This window comes from Thalassophryne amazonica, chromosome 15 (assembly GCF_902500255.1).
Source record: "Thalassophryne amazonica chromosome 15, fThaAma1.1, whole genome shotgun sequence".
NCBI classification, from domain to species: domain Eukaryota; kingdom Metazoa; phylum Chordata; class Actinopteri; order Batrachoidiformes; family Batrachoididae; genus Thalassophryne; species Thalassophryne amazonica.
Genome location: NC_047117.1, coordinates 78418363 through 78433379, shown reverse-complemented (window position 1 = coordinate 78433379; position 15017 = coordinate 78418363). Strand labels below are relative to the sequence as shown.

The window sequence follows — 15017 nt, the reverse complement described above, 5'->3', positions numbered from 1 at the left end:
AACTGTGCACAGTGCAACTTTTACTTGGTTTTGCAGCTTCGTGACACAGAGAAGGATTTCAGCAAAAAGAAACATCTAGGCTTGGGTCTCACATGTGCCTTCTGGCACATGTTCCGCTCCACCGTGACGCTGTAAAACTGGTGCTAAAGAGGATGTTATTAAAAAGATCGAAACTTTTGTCTCGGTTAAAACGTTGGTTTTGGTGTGGAACCAATTCCAAACTTCCAAAATTCCAAAATTTTTATTCATTTTCTTTATCTTCAAGGTCCACCATAAAACAGAGTTTGGTTCCAACCTGACAGGTCACGGCTTCCCCGACCCCGGTCACCTCGACAACGTGCTGGATGAGCTCCGAGCTCAGGGCATCACGGAGGACGACGGCTTGATGGAAAAGTGAAGCAGAAACGAGGGAGCGGCTGCCAAGACATCAGTGAGGAACGAAGTAGCAGTCTGAAGGAGGAGCGGGGAGGGGAGGTCCTGGAACCAGACCCGGCTCTCCCTGCCAGCACTTAGAATGGGTACAGGGGGAACATTCAGGGGTTGTAGAAGACATTTCATTTTGATTTTTGGCACTGTGAGCCACTTCAGAGTTCATTCATCACCACGACACAGCCCAAAAGCACATCGGCAGGAATGGGAGGGAGTTTGAAGAAGCAGCGAGGCAGAAAGTCAAATGAAAAAGTGATGGCGCTCAGTTTCTCTTTAGGTACTAAAGTTTTAATGTGTGAAAATGAGCCGGTACTAATCCAAAAAAAAAAAGTTTACTAAGAGGAGCAGCATGCAGGGAGAGAAGGAGAAGTCAGAGCAGTTCAATATGAACTGGGAGAGAAAGGACAAAGGGAGAGCAGGAAGAGGAGGAGGAATGGAGAAGAAGAAAGAAGGCGTACGGATGTAGCGTAAGATAGGAGTAGAGTAAAATTAACCTTTATGGTACGTTGCTGGTACTTATCGCCAAAACCACACGTAAAGAAAGAAAGAATTAAAATGAACTTTGCTGCTTTCTTCAAAACCAGCCACTTCTTCTTTGGAGGAATTTTAGTGCTGCTGCGCCCCCTTGTGGCGATTCTGCTCTAAACTACACCTCAGGTCGTAAGCTCACGGGAACAAATGAAAATGCAAGTTATTTTTGACCTTTGCCACTATAATCCTCATTTAACACTATTCCATATTTTACCTCTTTAGTCTTGACTTGATTTTTATTTTTATTTTTTAATGCATCTTATGCTGTGTACGTTTATGACTGTACGAAAAAATATAATACGGCTTGGTCCGCTATGGTACCAGTTAATAACAGAACTGCAGGTGCTGATATTCACATTTTTATTGTTAGTTTTATGTGCGTTTCACAAAACACAATGTCCTTTTTTATTTTTTTTTTATTTTTTTACTTTATAAAAGTGGTGCTTTTATAAAGTTGAGCACGTTGGGTTTGATGTTTGAAACCTAGTCAGTGAGCCTTGTCCATCCTGGGCTGTGCTCTGCTTGGGTGTGGAGGGTTGTGGAGGATGGAGAAGATAAAAAGAGAGGCAGGACAACAGGTCGTGACCCAAACTGCACAAGAACACTGTCCTTCTGAAATCAAATATAAATTTAAATACAGTATTAAAGGTCGTAGCACCTGTTTGGGCAGATATTGTCCAAACCAGAATCATTTGAACAAAGAATTTGTGATAGCTGTTGTGCAAATTATGCACAACCAAGCAAACCTAAAATCAGTTCTTCTTTAGCCCTGTGATAGACTGGCGTCATGTCCATGGCGTACTCCACCTCACGCCCTATGACGCCCTATGGATAGGTTCCACCCCCGTGACCCTTGATTTGAGTAAGCAGGTATAGAAAATTAATGAATGTTATAGCAGATAATGTTCACCAGCACTACTCAGAAACCTGTAAAAGTAAGAAATTTATTTCAAGAGGCCAGAAGGTGTATTGAGGAGCAACAAAAGAATGTGCACAAATTACTAATTAGTATGTTTTGAATTATTTATTTTTTGCTAAGCTACAACTTTCCAGAATTACAAATGATGGAACATGAAGGTTTTCTGCCTTGATCAGTGTTAAATGCACACAAATTATTCTTTTAAGAGGCAAAAAAAGTAGTGTCAACATGTTAATCAAAAATAGCACCATTAAGTAATTTGTGCACATTTTCACCCTTTGTTTCTCACCGCTGCTCTCTATTATTCAAAAATATTTACTCAAAAACTTGTTTTCCTCATGTGATATGTGAGGAGTTAAGTTTGCAGGATGGATTGTTGACACTATCGGTATAACCACAGAATGGTAAAAAAAAAAAAAAAAAAATGCTGAATTTATGCACTCGAATTAATAAGCCTTCATTTTGGATTATTTTGTTTTATTTTCGGTACAGTAACCCGTTTTGAAGAAGGTTTGGTGGAAAAATATTGATCTGTACACTGAAAAAGATTTCTCAAAACAGTTAATTTCCAAAACTGATGTTGATTAATTTAATAATTGATTATTAGTTAGTAGTTGTAGCTCTGCTGAGGAGTGAAGTGGAATCTGGCTGATCAGTTGAGTTTCCAGGGTTTGAACTGGAAAGTCCTTCATTCAGTGTTAATCTCTAATGACATGTCTTTTTTTTTTTGAAAAACTGTCACTAAAAGTTTGAAACTATCAGTAGCAGCAACCGCGATAGCTCTCTTCTTCTTCTCTCTACCTCCATCGACTGATCACACAACCGCCCACTTTGTCTGTAAAATAATTTCTTTGTCCTATTAAAACGCCTGTTTGTGGACCAGCGAGAACTCTGTACTGTGTATACGACACCAGCATGCTCCCCGTTTAGGCTTTATCGTCACGGCACTCCATGGAAGTCTCATCACCCTTTGATGACAGCAGCTACTATTTTTTTTTAAATAATGGGACACTTTTTCGTTTTTACAATAAAACCACTTTTGTTGATACTGTCATAGCATAATTTTGTACGTGTATCTTTTGTAAACGATACCCTTATTTATCGTTTGTTTACAAAAACCATGTGGTTAAATACGGTGTTTGTTTTTATTTTCTGTTGTGAACAAACGTTAAGGTGAAATGCATCACTTTTTCTTTGGAAAAGAAATTTTGATGGTGACTTTTTATCTGAGTGTGAAATGTAATGAATTTTGACAGCAAGTCAAACCCATGTATGTACTCTCCTCGTTTGTGGATTGGAAAATACGCGTATACCCTTATTGTCTCCACGTTGGTTGTCCTTCTGACTGTACTTGTGCCAGTTTTGTTGAGGGTCCTGTTTCCAGAAAGTATCTCTTCAGTAATTGTAATAAATTTGATTTATGTAGCACTTTTCTTACGAATAATGAAATCCAACAGAGTAAAACAATAAATGATGTATTAAAGGAGAGATCTGGTATTTTCTCAGCCTGAGCTCTAGTTGTAGATGTTGTATGGTTGATCTTTTCACGTGGGACAAAAACAATCAACACAGTATAGATTTAGAATGCAAACACTAAAGTCACCTTCATAAAACAAAATACAGTTAGCCGCTTACTTTACGTAAACTTGGTGTTGTTGGGTTGTACCGGCTACATAATTTCAAGTTGATTGCTGATTGTTTGGTCTTACAAGACGAGCCCCTGATTGAGAATCGTGCCGCCAGGCAAGGCTAAGGTAAGCGGCTAACTATAATAAGTTATCTTTAAAACTGTTTCTTTACATTTAGTGAGATAAATACAGGCATACATGCTACAAAACACTTCTAATTTCTGCCTCTTTCGTGGTGGCAAGAAGTAACTTGACAGTTTTTTGGGGGGGGACTTTGCCTGTACAATTACATTATGTAGACACTTAACCCGTGATGGTATTTGTGTTCTATGTCTAGAGTTTAAAGACAAACCCAACAAGAAGTAAAAGAGCACAGGCTGAAAAATACTAGGGTTTTCCTTTAAAAGTGATGCAAAAGAATATTAAAAAGGGGCTTATAAAAAAAATTTTGAGGCTGTGAAACAGGTGCAGAGGAATCGGCATCAACATAACCTTCAATGCTGTGAAGTTACACAGTTAAAATCGGATTAAGGTCATTTTAGTTAAAAGATTCTTTGGGGAAATGGGGCTCGTACCTACAGTGACTGCCAAAGTTGTTCTGTTGCTGGTTCTTTTGCTGTTGGACTCCTTTACATTCACATTAGCACAAGTGCTGTTATAATGTGCACGGTGTGATGGAAAAACAACTGCAACGTAATAAATGCAAATCATTGTTAAATTCCTCAACCAGCAGACAGCGGACAGTAGACTTAGGTTTGTAGGGTTTGTGCTGTCCTTCATGATGTCATAAAGCCTGTTCCTGAATGTAAAAAAACAAGTCCCCCCCCCCCCCCCCCCCCCCAAAAAAAAATCACACATTCCAAATCGGAGGACCACCACTCTGAAATTCTGTCAATTTGTGCCTTTACATTTTGCTTTATCATGTGCACAGACAACTGATTCCTTAAACTCAGCCCTGTAAATAGGACTACAGCTATTTCTATTGATCAGTATTTTATCAAATGCAAGAAAATTCATTAATTGCCTTTTCCATGAAAAAGCAAAATGCAACATTTGAGAAAATGCAAAGAGGAAGTTATTCATCAAACAGAAAAACAGTGCATCCAGAAAATATTCACAGCACTCCACTTTTTCCACATTTTTTATGTTACAGTCTTATTCCAAATGGATAAAAAAAAAAAAAAAAATCCTCAAATTTCTACACACAATACCCCATAATGACAATGTGAAAGTTTTTTTTTTTTTTCCACAGCCTTTGCAGTGAAGCTCAACATTGAGCTCAGGTGCATCCTGTTTCCACTGATCATCCTTGAGATGCTTGTACAGCTTAATTGGAGTCCACCTGATTGGACATGATCTGGAAAGGCACACACCTGTCTGCATATAAGGTCCCACAAGTGACAATGCATGTCAGAGCACAAACCAAACATAAAGTCAAAGGAATTATCTATACACCCCCGAGACAGGATTGTCTTGAGGCACAAATCTGGGTAAGGGTACAGAAACATTTCTTCTGAAGCTCCCTGAATCTGATTGAACATCTCTGGAGAGATCTGAAAATGGCTGTGCACTGACGCTCCCCATCCAACCTGATGGAGCTTGGAGGTGCTGCAAAGAGGAATGGAAAAACCGACCAAAGATTGGTGCCCCAAGCTTGTGGGGACTTAAGGCTCCAATTGCTGCCAAAGATGCATCAACAAAGTATTGAGCAAAGATTGTGTACACTTATGTACATGTGATTTCTGTTATTAATTTTTTTAATGTTATTATGGGGTGTTGTGAGTAGAATTTTAAGGAAAAAAATTATTTTACTCCATTTTGGAATAAGGCTGTGACAAAATGTGGGAAAGGTGAAGTGCTGAGAATACTTTCTGGATACACTGTATCAATACTGATGATTTTATTCATAGCTAGTGTTCAATAATGGTTTCAACTCTAGTTCTAAATGTTACTATTTATATTTGGAAAATTCTAATGGATTAACCCAAATTATAAGACGATACAGTGGCTGTGCTTGATTACTCAAAAAGTGGTGGAATTTATTTTTTGCTCCAACACTACTGGAAGAATGTGTTTGGTCTGGATTGACGATTATCACAATAATTGGAAAATAGTGTTTTTGAAGGGGAATTGCCTCATGCTTTGAAGGTGGTCATCCATCCATTTCTCCACAGTGGTTTAAAACCACATGCAAAGATGCAGCGAACCCCTGCGAGCATGAATGTGTTATCTCAAATCTGTCAGTTAAAACATGAATTCTTTCCCATTTTAATGCAGTATTGCCCGTTTGTGGTTTCCCTTAACGTGTGTGGGTGTAGGGCCGTGGGTCATAAGGTCAATTTATGTCTGATGGGAAGATGAGATAAAAATAGAGAGCATGAGGAAAAAAATGTAAATATAAATAATTTCAAAAGAAATGCTGGAGTGTGAATGATTAATACATGAAAAATAAAGAATGAATGAATGAATCTTAAGTGGTTTTGTTCTCATTGATTTTCACTGAAAAAATACACATCTACAAAAACATATGCCTACACATTTTATGTGATACTTGTTAAAAGTATCTGTGAGCATGAAGACACTGAGTGGCTACAACAATATGACATTTGACCCTCATGACCTCCAGCTGACTTCACAAGGCATTTCTGGAATCCATTTAAGTATGTGTTACATTTGGCCAAATTTGAGTTGAAAAATAAATTCTTCACTTTTCCAAAATAAATTTTTCAAAGGCAATGTTGAGGTCAACCTTCAATGAAGTTTGGTAGAAATCAAAAGTACCAGGAAAGAGGAAGCCAAGAAACAGACAAGCAGATATTACATTGATCTTGATCCCAGAGGTTGACAATTTGGGAAATTTGGCCTTGCTGGGCAATTTTGGAACCCACACCCATATATGCAACAACTTGTTGTAAAACTGACTGAAAATATTACTTTTGACTTTTGATCAAATGACCTCAACCCAAATGATTGACCTTTGTCATATTTGTCAATATTTGGGCAATTCCAGAGCCCTTTTCCATATGTATTTCAATATTGGTGCAACTTGAACTTTAAAAAAATGGCAGCAAACAAGCACCAAAAATCTTCAGTTTTGACCTTTCTCTCCAAATAATTGACATTTGGGTAATTTAATGTTAGCCACTTCCAGAAGCCACCTAAACGTGTCAGATTTGGTGAACATCAGCATAAAAAAAAAATAATATACTCAACAAAAATATAAACGCAACACTTTTGGTTTTGCTCCCATTTTGTATGAGATGAACTCAAAGATCTAAAACTTTTTCCATATACACAATATCACCATTTCCCTCAAATATTGTTCACAAACCAGTCTAAATCTGTGATAGTGAGCACTTCTCCTTTGCTGAGATAATCCATCCCACCTCACAGGTGTGCCATATCAAGATGCTGATTAGACACCATGATTAGTGCACAGGTGTGCCTTAGACTGCCCACAATAAAAGGGCACTCTGAAAGGTGCAGTTTTGTTTTATTGGGGGGGGGGATACCAGTCAGTATCTGGTGTGACCACCATTTGCCTCATGCAGTGCAACACATCTCCTTCACATCATCCGTGAAGAGAACACCTCTCCAACGTGCCAAACGCCAGCGAATGTGAGCATTTGCCCACTCAAGTCGGTTACGATGACAAACTGGAGTCAGGTCGAGACCCCGATGAGGACGACGAGCATGCAGATGAGCTTCCCTGAGACGGTTTCTGACAGTTTGTGCAGAAATTCTTTGGTTATGCAAACCGATTGTTTCAGCAGCTGTCCGAGTGGCTGGTCTCAGTCGATCTTGGAGGTGAACATGCTGGATGTGGAGGTCCTGGGCTGGTGTGGTTACACATGGTCTGCGGTTGTGAGGCTGGTTGGATGTACTGCCAAATTCTCTGAAACGACTTTGGAGACGGCTTATGGTAGAGACATGAACATTCAATACACGAGCAACAGCTCTGGTTGACATTCCTGCTGTCAGCATGCCAATTGCACGCTCCCTCAAATCTTGCGACATCTGTGGCATTGTGCTGTGTAACAAAACTGCACCTTTCAGAGTGGCCTTTTATTGTGGGCAGTCTAAGGCACACCTGTGCACTAATCATGGTGTCTAATCAGCATCTTGGTATGGCACACCTGTGAGGTGGGATGGATTATCTCAGCAAAGGAGAAGTGCTCACTATCACAGATTTCGACTGGTTTGTGAACAATATTTGAGAGAAATGGTGATATTGTGTATGTGGAAAAAGTTTTAGATCTCTGAGTTCATCTCATACAAAATGGGAGCAAAACCAAAAGCGTTGCGTTTATATTTTTGTTGAGTGACCTTGATCCTTGCAAAAAAAAAAAAAAAAACAAACCCCAGAGGTGTGACAAAGTCACTGTCAAGTCATCCTCAAGTGATCAATCTGCAAGTCCCAAGTCAAATTAGCTTGCAAACAATTGGTGGTCATTATGACAAGCCCCCCCCCCCCCCCAAAAAGAAACCCTAATCTGAGTCTGACAGTCATCCAGAGTTTGGTGAATTAGCCAAAGGACGTGGGATGAGTAGGAAATAGATAAAGCAAAATAAATTTGGAGCTTTAAAAACAACAATTAAGGAAAATTTTGAGGTCCAACATCAATCTAACTTGGTCCAAAAACAATCAAAATATTGCAACCTAGTTTACTTTCACATTCGTTGCCCCAAAAATGTGATTACGCCCTTCGATAGCTCAGTTGGTAGAGCGGAGGACTGTAGATGTATATATCAGTAATCCTTAGGTCGCTGGTTCGAATCCGGCTCGAAGGAAGCTTTTTTTCCATATATATATTTTGTGCGAGAACTATCTATTAAATATACTGTGCGTCTCTCATATTCGCTGACTTAGATTGGAATCGGAAGAAAGTGTTGTATCCTGTGACATTTTCGAATCCGAGCCTCGAGAAGTCTGGTCTGCTCCAGGCTCCGAGCCTCCGTGTGATCACTGATGATGACCACACGAGGGCGCTCCGGGTTAAATACATTAAATTAAAAAAAAAAATGTTTGCCCAAAGTTACTGTGAAGTTGTTTCAGTGCTGAAAATCGAGTTTTAAGTTTTTATTCGAAACCGTCACCTCTTAAAATGGTGAGTAATCCTCGTCGTGTATTCTATATCTTGACGAAACGGTGATTCGTGATTTTTTTGTGCATAGTTAGACCACCGGGGATTGCTGATTTTTTTGCGTATAATTGCTATTTTATTTATTTATTTATTTTACAATGGAAATGATCTATATAATTCAGAAAAATAACAATAGTCTATAATTTGTGCATATTTGTGTATTTTCGTTTCGACAAAGTTAGTATTATAAAGCATAATAGAAAAAACACATTCCCTGACCGGGAATCGAACCCGGGCCGCGGCGGTGAGAGCGCCGAATCCTAACCACTAGACCACCAGGGACTACTATGACGAAACCTTGGACCAAACCTTTTTTATGCTTTTCAATACCAATGTTGTACCCATAAAAAGCTGATTTAATTTTATTCGGCAATAAAATTACATCAAAATACATAAAAATACTGCCGAGGATAACACAAGAAAGCTTCTGATATGGATGCTTATTTACATTGTGGTCCTCCGAAAAAAAAAAAAAAGACATGCACAAAAATGAAATACAGTAATGGAAAAGCTCAACAAAATATGTTGCGGAAATACATGAACCAGACAATAATACTAGTAAAATAACAAATAAAAGCAATAAAAGGGTATTCTTGAGCAATAGCCCTAAGCAATTCACACAGACCAAGCAGCTAGTCAAGAAAAACAAGAGAAAGACTTAAGAAATGGACGTTAATAATATACTTTGTTATATATAAATAAATATATATATTATAATATTGTAATATGGTTTGTAATAACGTTTGTATTCCTATAGAAAACAGGGAGCTAAAAAGGTAAATTAAAACGACCATAATAATCCCAAATACCAACACCAGCCCAGACTAAATAACGTGTTCTGAAATGCCACCATCAGAATTCAGCGCTTTCAAATGCCACCAGTTGTAATAATAAAATCAGTATTTAGTACAGCGCTTTAATTTTCCCTCAAAATATTTTATTTTACAAAGTAAATCTCGTCATTTTTGAATGGTTTATCTATCAAAGAGTAAAAACTTAAGGAATAATGCCACAGAATCTCGTTTGTGCGGAGGTTTTGCAGGATAAGAGACGCCACATACTCTCACGCTTGCCACTAGCTTAACTTATGGCGAGCTAAAAGTGGACACTCGTTTTGGCCGAACAACTCTCCAGTTTTTGGGTATTCTGTATTAGAACGCGCCTGCGGTCGACGTGCTTAATGAATTCCTGCGCAAAAAGTGATATATTGCTGTGAGATAAGTACATCTCATCTAAATTAATTCTAAAATGTACCAGTAATAAAATTATAAAGATAACTGAAGTTTTAAGAGTGGCCGTAATAAATATTTAAGCAATTTAAAGTTTATGAGCAACATTGACACGTGGATTTTGATGCGGAAGAGTTCAGAAATATACGATTGGAATGTTTTGATTACCATTTACAGTTGGCGATGAAATACTTGGGTGTTAACTTCGTGTTAAAGTCAGAACAAGAAGCTGCACTGAAAGAGATCTATCTGGGAAGAGACACATTCTGCGTGTTGTCGCTCCAACGAGAGCGGCACTCTGAGCAGCGTGGAGACGCCACAGCGGGCTCCATCTTGAAAGTAGTAATGTTGCCCGAGTAGGCAACGTCCTACGAGGACCCTATTGTAATTGCGCTGTTTATTATTATTATTATTATTATCACCCTTGAAATTGAAATTTCGGCCTCTTCCCCATGCTCAAAAACTCACCAAACTTTCCAAAGTCGTCCGGCCGGATCCGAAATTCGATATTTTGGGGGCGTCGCACATGGTTGCACAAAAATCGCGAAATAGCGCCCCCTAGAAAGTTTCAAAAACCCCTCCGCATTGGGCTTTTTTCGTCATAGCCTCACGAAATTCGGTACACATATTTACCATGCCAGGACGCACAAAAAAGTCTCTTACTGTCATGGTGAAATATCGACAGGAAGTCGGCCATTTTGATTTTAAGTTTCGATTTTGAGCAAATTTTTGCCATTTTTGGCCTTTTCCACTACTTACATTTGAATGAACTCCTAGGGATTTCATCCGATCGTCTTCAAATTTGGTCAAAATCATCACAACACAATGGTGATCAAAAGTTATCAAAAGATTCTAATTAACTCAAAAGGCGTGGCTGCTAGGGGTCATCAAACTTTGGCAAGCTTTTCGGAGCACACCATTTCACTTCAAATGGCTGTCACGCCCACATACTTCATCATAGATCCTTCAAACTTGCTGGACATGATGAGGGCTCCGCCCTGAACGTCTACATATCTTAAGTTCCCACCTGCGCCATAGCACCCCCCGGTGGTGGCGGGAAAGGTCCAATTTTTACTTTAAGAGGTCCTGATGTCACATACTTAACCCAATCAACTTCATTCCACTTCTAAAACACGCAGAACAAATTGGTGAACGCCGTGAAGTTATGAGTAACAGTGTCCGTGTGGCGGCGTGCCGGATACTGACCATTCGCCATGAAATTACGTTCTTCCTTTTGACGGCTTTAATTTTGTCACATCATCATGAAAATTGATACACAGGTCAAGCACGACAACCTCTCACAATTCTTAGGGGCGTCGCCCATGGGCGGGGCAAAATGCCTCAATAGCGTCCCCTTGAAACTTTCAAAAAACCCTCCACATAGGGGTTTTTTGGAGTAGGGAGATGAAAATTGGTACACGTGTGACTTGCATAGACATACAAAAAAGTCTCTTGCACCATGGGTCTACTCCAAACAGGAAGTCGGCCATTTTGAATTTTCTTCTCATTTTGGCGTGATTTCCATGTTGCATTAAAACGAACTCCTAGGGATTTTGTCCAATGCACTTCAAATTTCTTCCACATCACCCACAGACGATACTGACCAAAAGTTATCGAAAGCTTTTCTTTATGTCAAAGGGTGTGGCCGCTATGGCGCCACCATTTGGACCCTTTGCCATGGAACATCAAGTCATGATAACTCCTTCATGCTTTGCCTGATTGACTTGAAACTTCACATGTATGATGACGGTTGGCCCCTGAACACACCCAGCCCCTCTGTTTGTACACTGAGTGCCCCTAGTGGATGAACAATCAACATGTCATAACTCCTTGATGCATTGTGTGATTTGTTTAAAATTTTTACTGTGTGATGAGTGGTTGCCCCTGCATGCACATGCCCACATGTGGTCACAATGGCACCCACTGGCCTGGGTAGGCGGTCACGCAGAACGAGGGCCCGTTTACGAGGGCTGTCAATAAAGTATAGGTCCTTTTTTATTTTTTCAAAAACTATATGGATTTCATTCATATGTTTTTACGTCAGACATGCTTGAACCCTCATGCGCATGCATAAGTTTTTCCACGCCTGTCGGTGACGTCATTCGCCTGTGAGCACTCCTTGTGGGAGGAGTCATCCAGCCCCTCGTCGGAATTCCTTTGTCTGAGAAGTTGCTGAGAGACTGGCGCTTTGTTTGATCAAAAATTTTTCTAAACCTGTGAGACACATCGAAAAATTAAGCTGGTTTCCGGTGAAAATTTTGACAACTGATGAGAGATTTTGAGGTGATACTGTCGCTTTAAGGACTTCCCACGGAGCGAGACGTCGTGCAGCGCTCTCAGGCGCCGTCGTCAGCCTGTTTCAAGCTGAAAACCTCCACATTTCAGGCTCTATTGATCCAGGACATCGTGAGAGAACAGAGAAGTTTCAGAAGAAGTCGGTTTCAGCATTTTATCCGGATATTCCACTGTTAAAGGGGATTTTTTTTTAATGGGACGCAGCCGGCGTGGTGCGGCGGCACAGGAAAAACACCTCCGTGTTGATAACCATTTGTAAAATCCAGGCGGCTTTTGATGGCTTTCAGTGGAGTGAGTATATGAGAAATTGTTTAACAGCTGGACATGTTCCAACTTGTCCTTAAGGCTTCCAACAGAGGTGTTTTTCCTGTGGCGGAGCGTCGCGGCGGCTGCGAGCCGACGCTGCAATCCATCCGCTCGTCTTTTATTAAAAAAAATCTCCTTTAACAGTGGAATATCCGGATAAAATGCTGAAACCGACTTCTTCTGAAACTTCTCTGTTCTCTCACGACGTCCTGGATCAATAGAGCCTGAAATGTGGAGGTTTTCAGCTTGAAACAGGCTGACGATGGCGCCTGGGACCGCTGCACGACGTCCCGCTGTGTCGGAAGTCCTTAAAGCGACAGTATCACCTCAAAATCTCTCATCAGCCATTAAAATTTTCACTGAAAACCAGCTTAATTTTTCGAACCGTGTCCACTTCGATGTGTCTCACAGGTTTAGAAAAAATTTTGATCAAAGCGCCAGTCTCTCAGCAACTTCGCAGTCAAAGGAATTCCGATGAGGGGCTGGACGACTCCTCCCACAAGGAGTGCTTACAGGCGACGTCACCGACAGGCGTGGAAAAACTCACATGCGCACGAGGGTTCAAGCATGTCTGACGTAAAAACATATGAATGAAATCCATTTAGTTTTTGAAAAAAAATAAAAAGGACCTATACTTTATTGACAGACCTCGTATGACTGCTTGCAGTCCTAGTTGTATTTTGTATTTTTATCAGCATAAAAAGAGTTTGTTCACAGGTACCGTGACCGTTAACCAGCACCGTGAATTTATTTATTTCCGTGCTGAAAAGTGAGTTTTATTCAAGATGGTCACCTGATAAGATACTATAAAAATAATAACTATCTTTAATCAGAATGGTGCACATAGCCATATTTGCTCGTCAGAGCACCCTGGGCGTAATTGGTGGCGGCGGCGATATGTTCATTTGCACAGCTTGGTCAGATGTTTGTCAGACTGCCCATTTCAATAAAATGTCTTCACAAATAAAGAAAAAAAAAAAGGCTGTTTTTTCATATCCCTTTGTCAGTTATTGAATGTGTTCCTTGCCAACTGTCTGGCACAGCAAAAAAAAAAAAAAAGGTTATGTGACGTGTATTGACAGTTTTCACTATTAACCACAATGACAATAATTTACTTCACTGAAACATTTTGTGCAGCATTTATAACGCAGAAAACTCATGGAATCTTCAAAAAGTTGTGACCTGTTTGACTGCAGTTAAATGTTTATTGCAATTAGCCTCATTGAAAACAGTGGAACATCCAGTCTGTCACTGACCATCAACACCAAAGTCAGTTTTGCAGAAGAGTCAGATGCAGAAGGGATGGGAAAAACATTGTGAAAACTTTTTTTTTCCTTTTTCTTTTTACAATATGATGGTGGTGGTGTCACAGAATTTATTTTAGGTGGACATTTGATACTTTTCTTCAAAAAAAAAAAAAAAAAAAAAAAGGGGGGCCTCAGATGCACAAATACAGTATTTTGCAACCAACCTGAATAGTTTTTGCAAGGAGGATCTTTGCTGCTTAGTTTAGGGCTTGCAATGGAGGACTATATGCTCTCCTTTTCATGTGTTGCATGACCAGCGCATGCCCAAGCTGTCTCAGATTGAGCCGGTGAAGTCTGCCACACTCCCCATCTCGAAAATTCCCCATCCGATGATGACGACAGCGATGGTCATGACATTCATCATGTTCATTAAATGCGCCATTGGCCATAGTTTTTTTCTTCTTCTTCTGGTTGTTAACATCTTGACTAGATGACCTAGTTTATTCACACCACTTTTAGTTCCATTAGAGCTTAGTATAATGCAAAATACAGAAAGAGAAGCGCTTGTAAATACTTTCCAGATGCACCCTATGTGGCCAGGTGTACCCTACTTTCTGGATGCACTGTAACAGACAAAAAATTCAAACTCTATAACGTAACGAACTTATTCATTCTCGATGCTCATTCCAGCTCAGGGTCATGGGGGAGCTGAAGCCCATCCCAGCAGTCATTGGGTGAGAAGCGAGGTATGCCCCAGACAGGCTGTCAATCCTTCACAGGGCTGACACATAGACCAACACGTTCACGGGCCCACTCAGCCCTACGGCCAATTTCAAAATCACCAATTCACTGAGCCTGCATGTCTTTGGAAGGGCAAGGAAGCTGGAACCCACACAAACAAGGAGAACATGCAAACGCTACACAGAAAGAACCAGGTGGGATGCGACCCTGGGACCCTATTCCCCCTTGATAATGTGTGATTCTTTAAATTAAGACACGTGACAAACAACTGAATAAATAGTTCCATTTATTAAATAAAAACATCAGCAGCAGAATTACTGGTCGGAATGCTGTGAACATTATTACTTTTGGTCACTATCACAATAATGCTTCAAGTTTTCAAAAAGTGTTGAATCAGGACATATAGAAACTAATAATCTAGGCCCTTATGCACAAAGCATCTCAAAGTTTTCTGAAAGAGCTCCTAACTTAGCCTAAAATTTCCTGGCAAGGAATGTCTGACAGTGAGTCTGAGCAAGAAGACACGGCAGGATAATTAGGCCGATATC

At 40.0% G+C, this 15017-nt stretch overlaps 1 protein-coding gene and 2 non-coding genes across 4 annotated transcripts in view; 2 read left to right on the top strand and 1 right to left on the bottom strand.

Moving 5' to 3' along the window:
- LOC117525472 (E3 ubiquitin-protein ligase DTX1-like) overlaps positions 1–4204 on the top strand; it is a 49160-nt gene extending 44956 nt beyond the window's left edge. For both annotated transcript variants that reach the window (XM_034187315.1, XM_034187314.1), the window contains exon 12: positions 266–4204. In XM_034187315.1, the coding sequence (XP_034043206.1) occupies positions 266–397 (132 nt within the window). In that variant the 3' untranslated portion in view covers positions 398–4204. The remainder of the gene's footprint in view (positions 1–265) is intronic.
- A 4006-nt stretch (positions 4205–8210) lies between these two features.
- trnay-gua lies at positions 8211–8298 on the top strand. Its single transcript is given in 2 exon segments — positions 8211–8247; positions 8263–8298. It is a non-coding gene; the product is annotated as a tRNA-Tyr (tRNA).
- Positions 8299–8861: 563 nt separating this feature from the next.
- trnae-cuc lies at positions 8862–8933 on the bottom strand. Its single transcript has one exon. It is a non-coding gene; the product is annotated as a tRNA-Glu (tRNA).
- Between the last annotated feature and the right edge of the window lie 6084 nt (positions 8934–15017).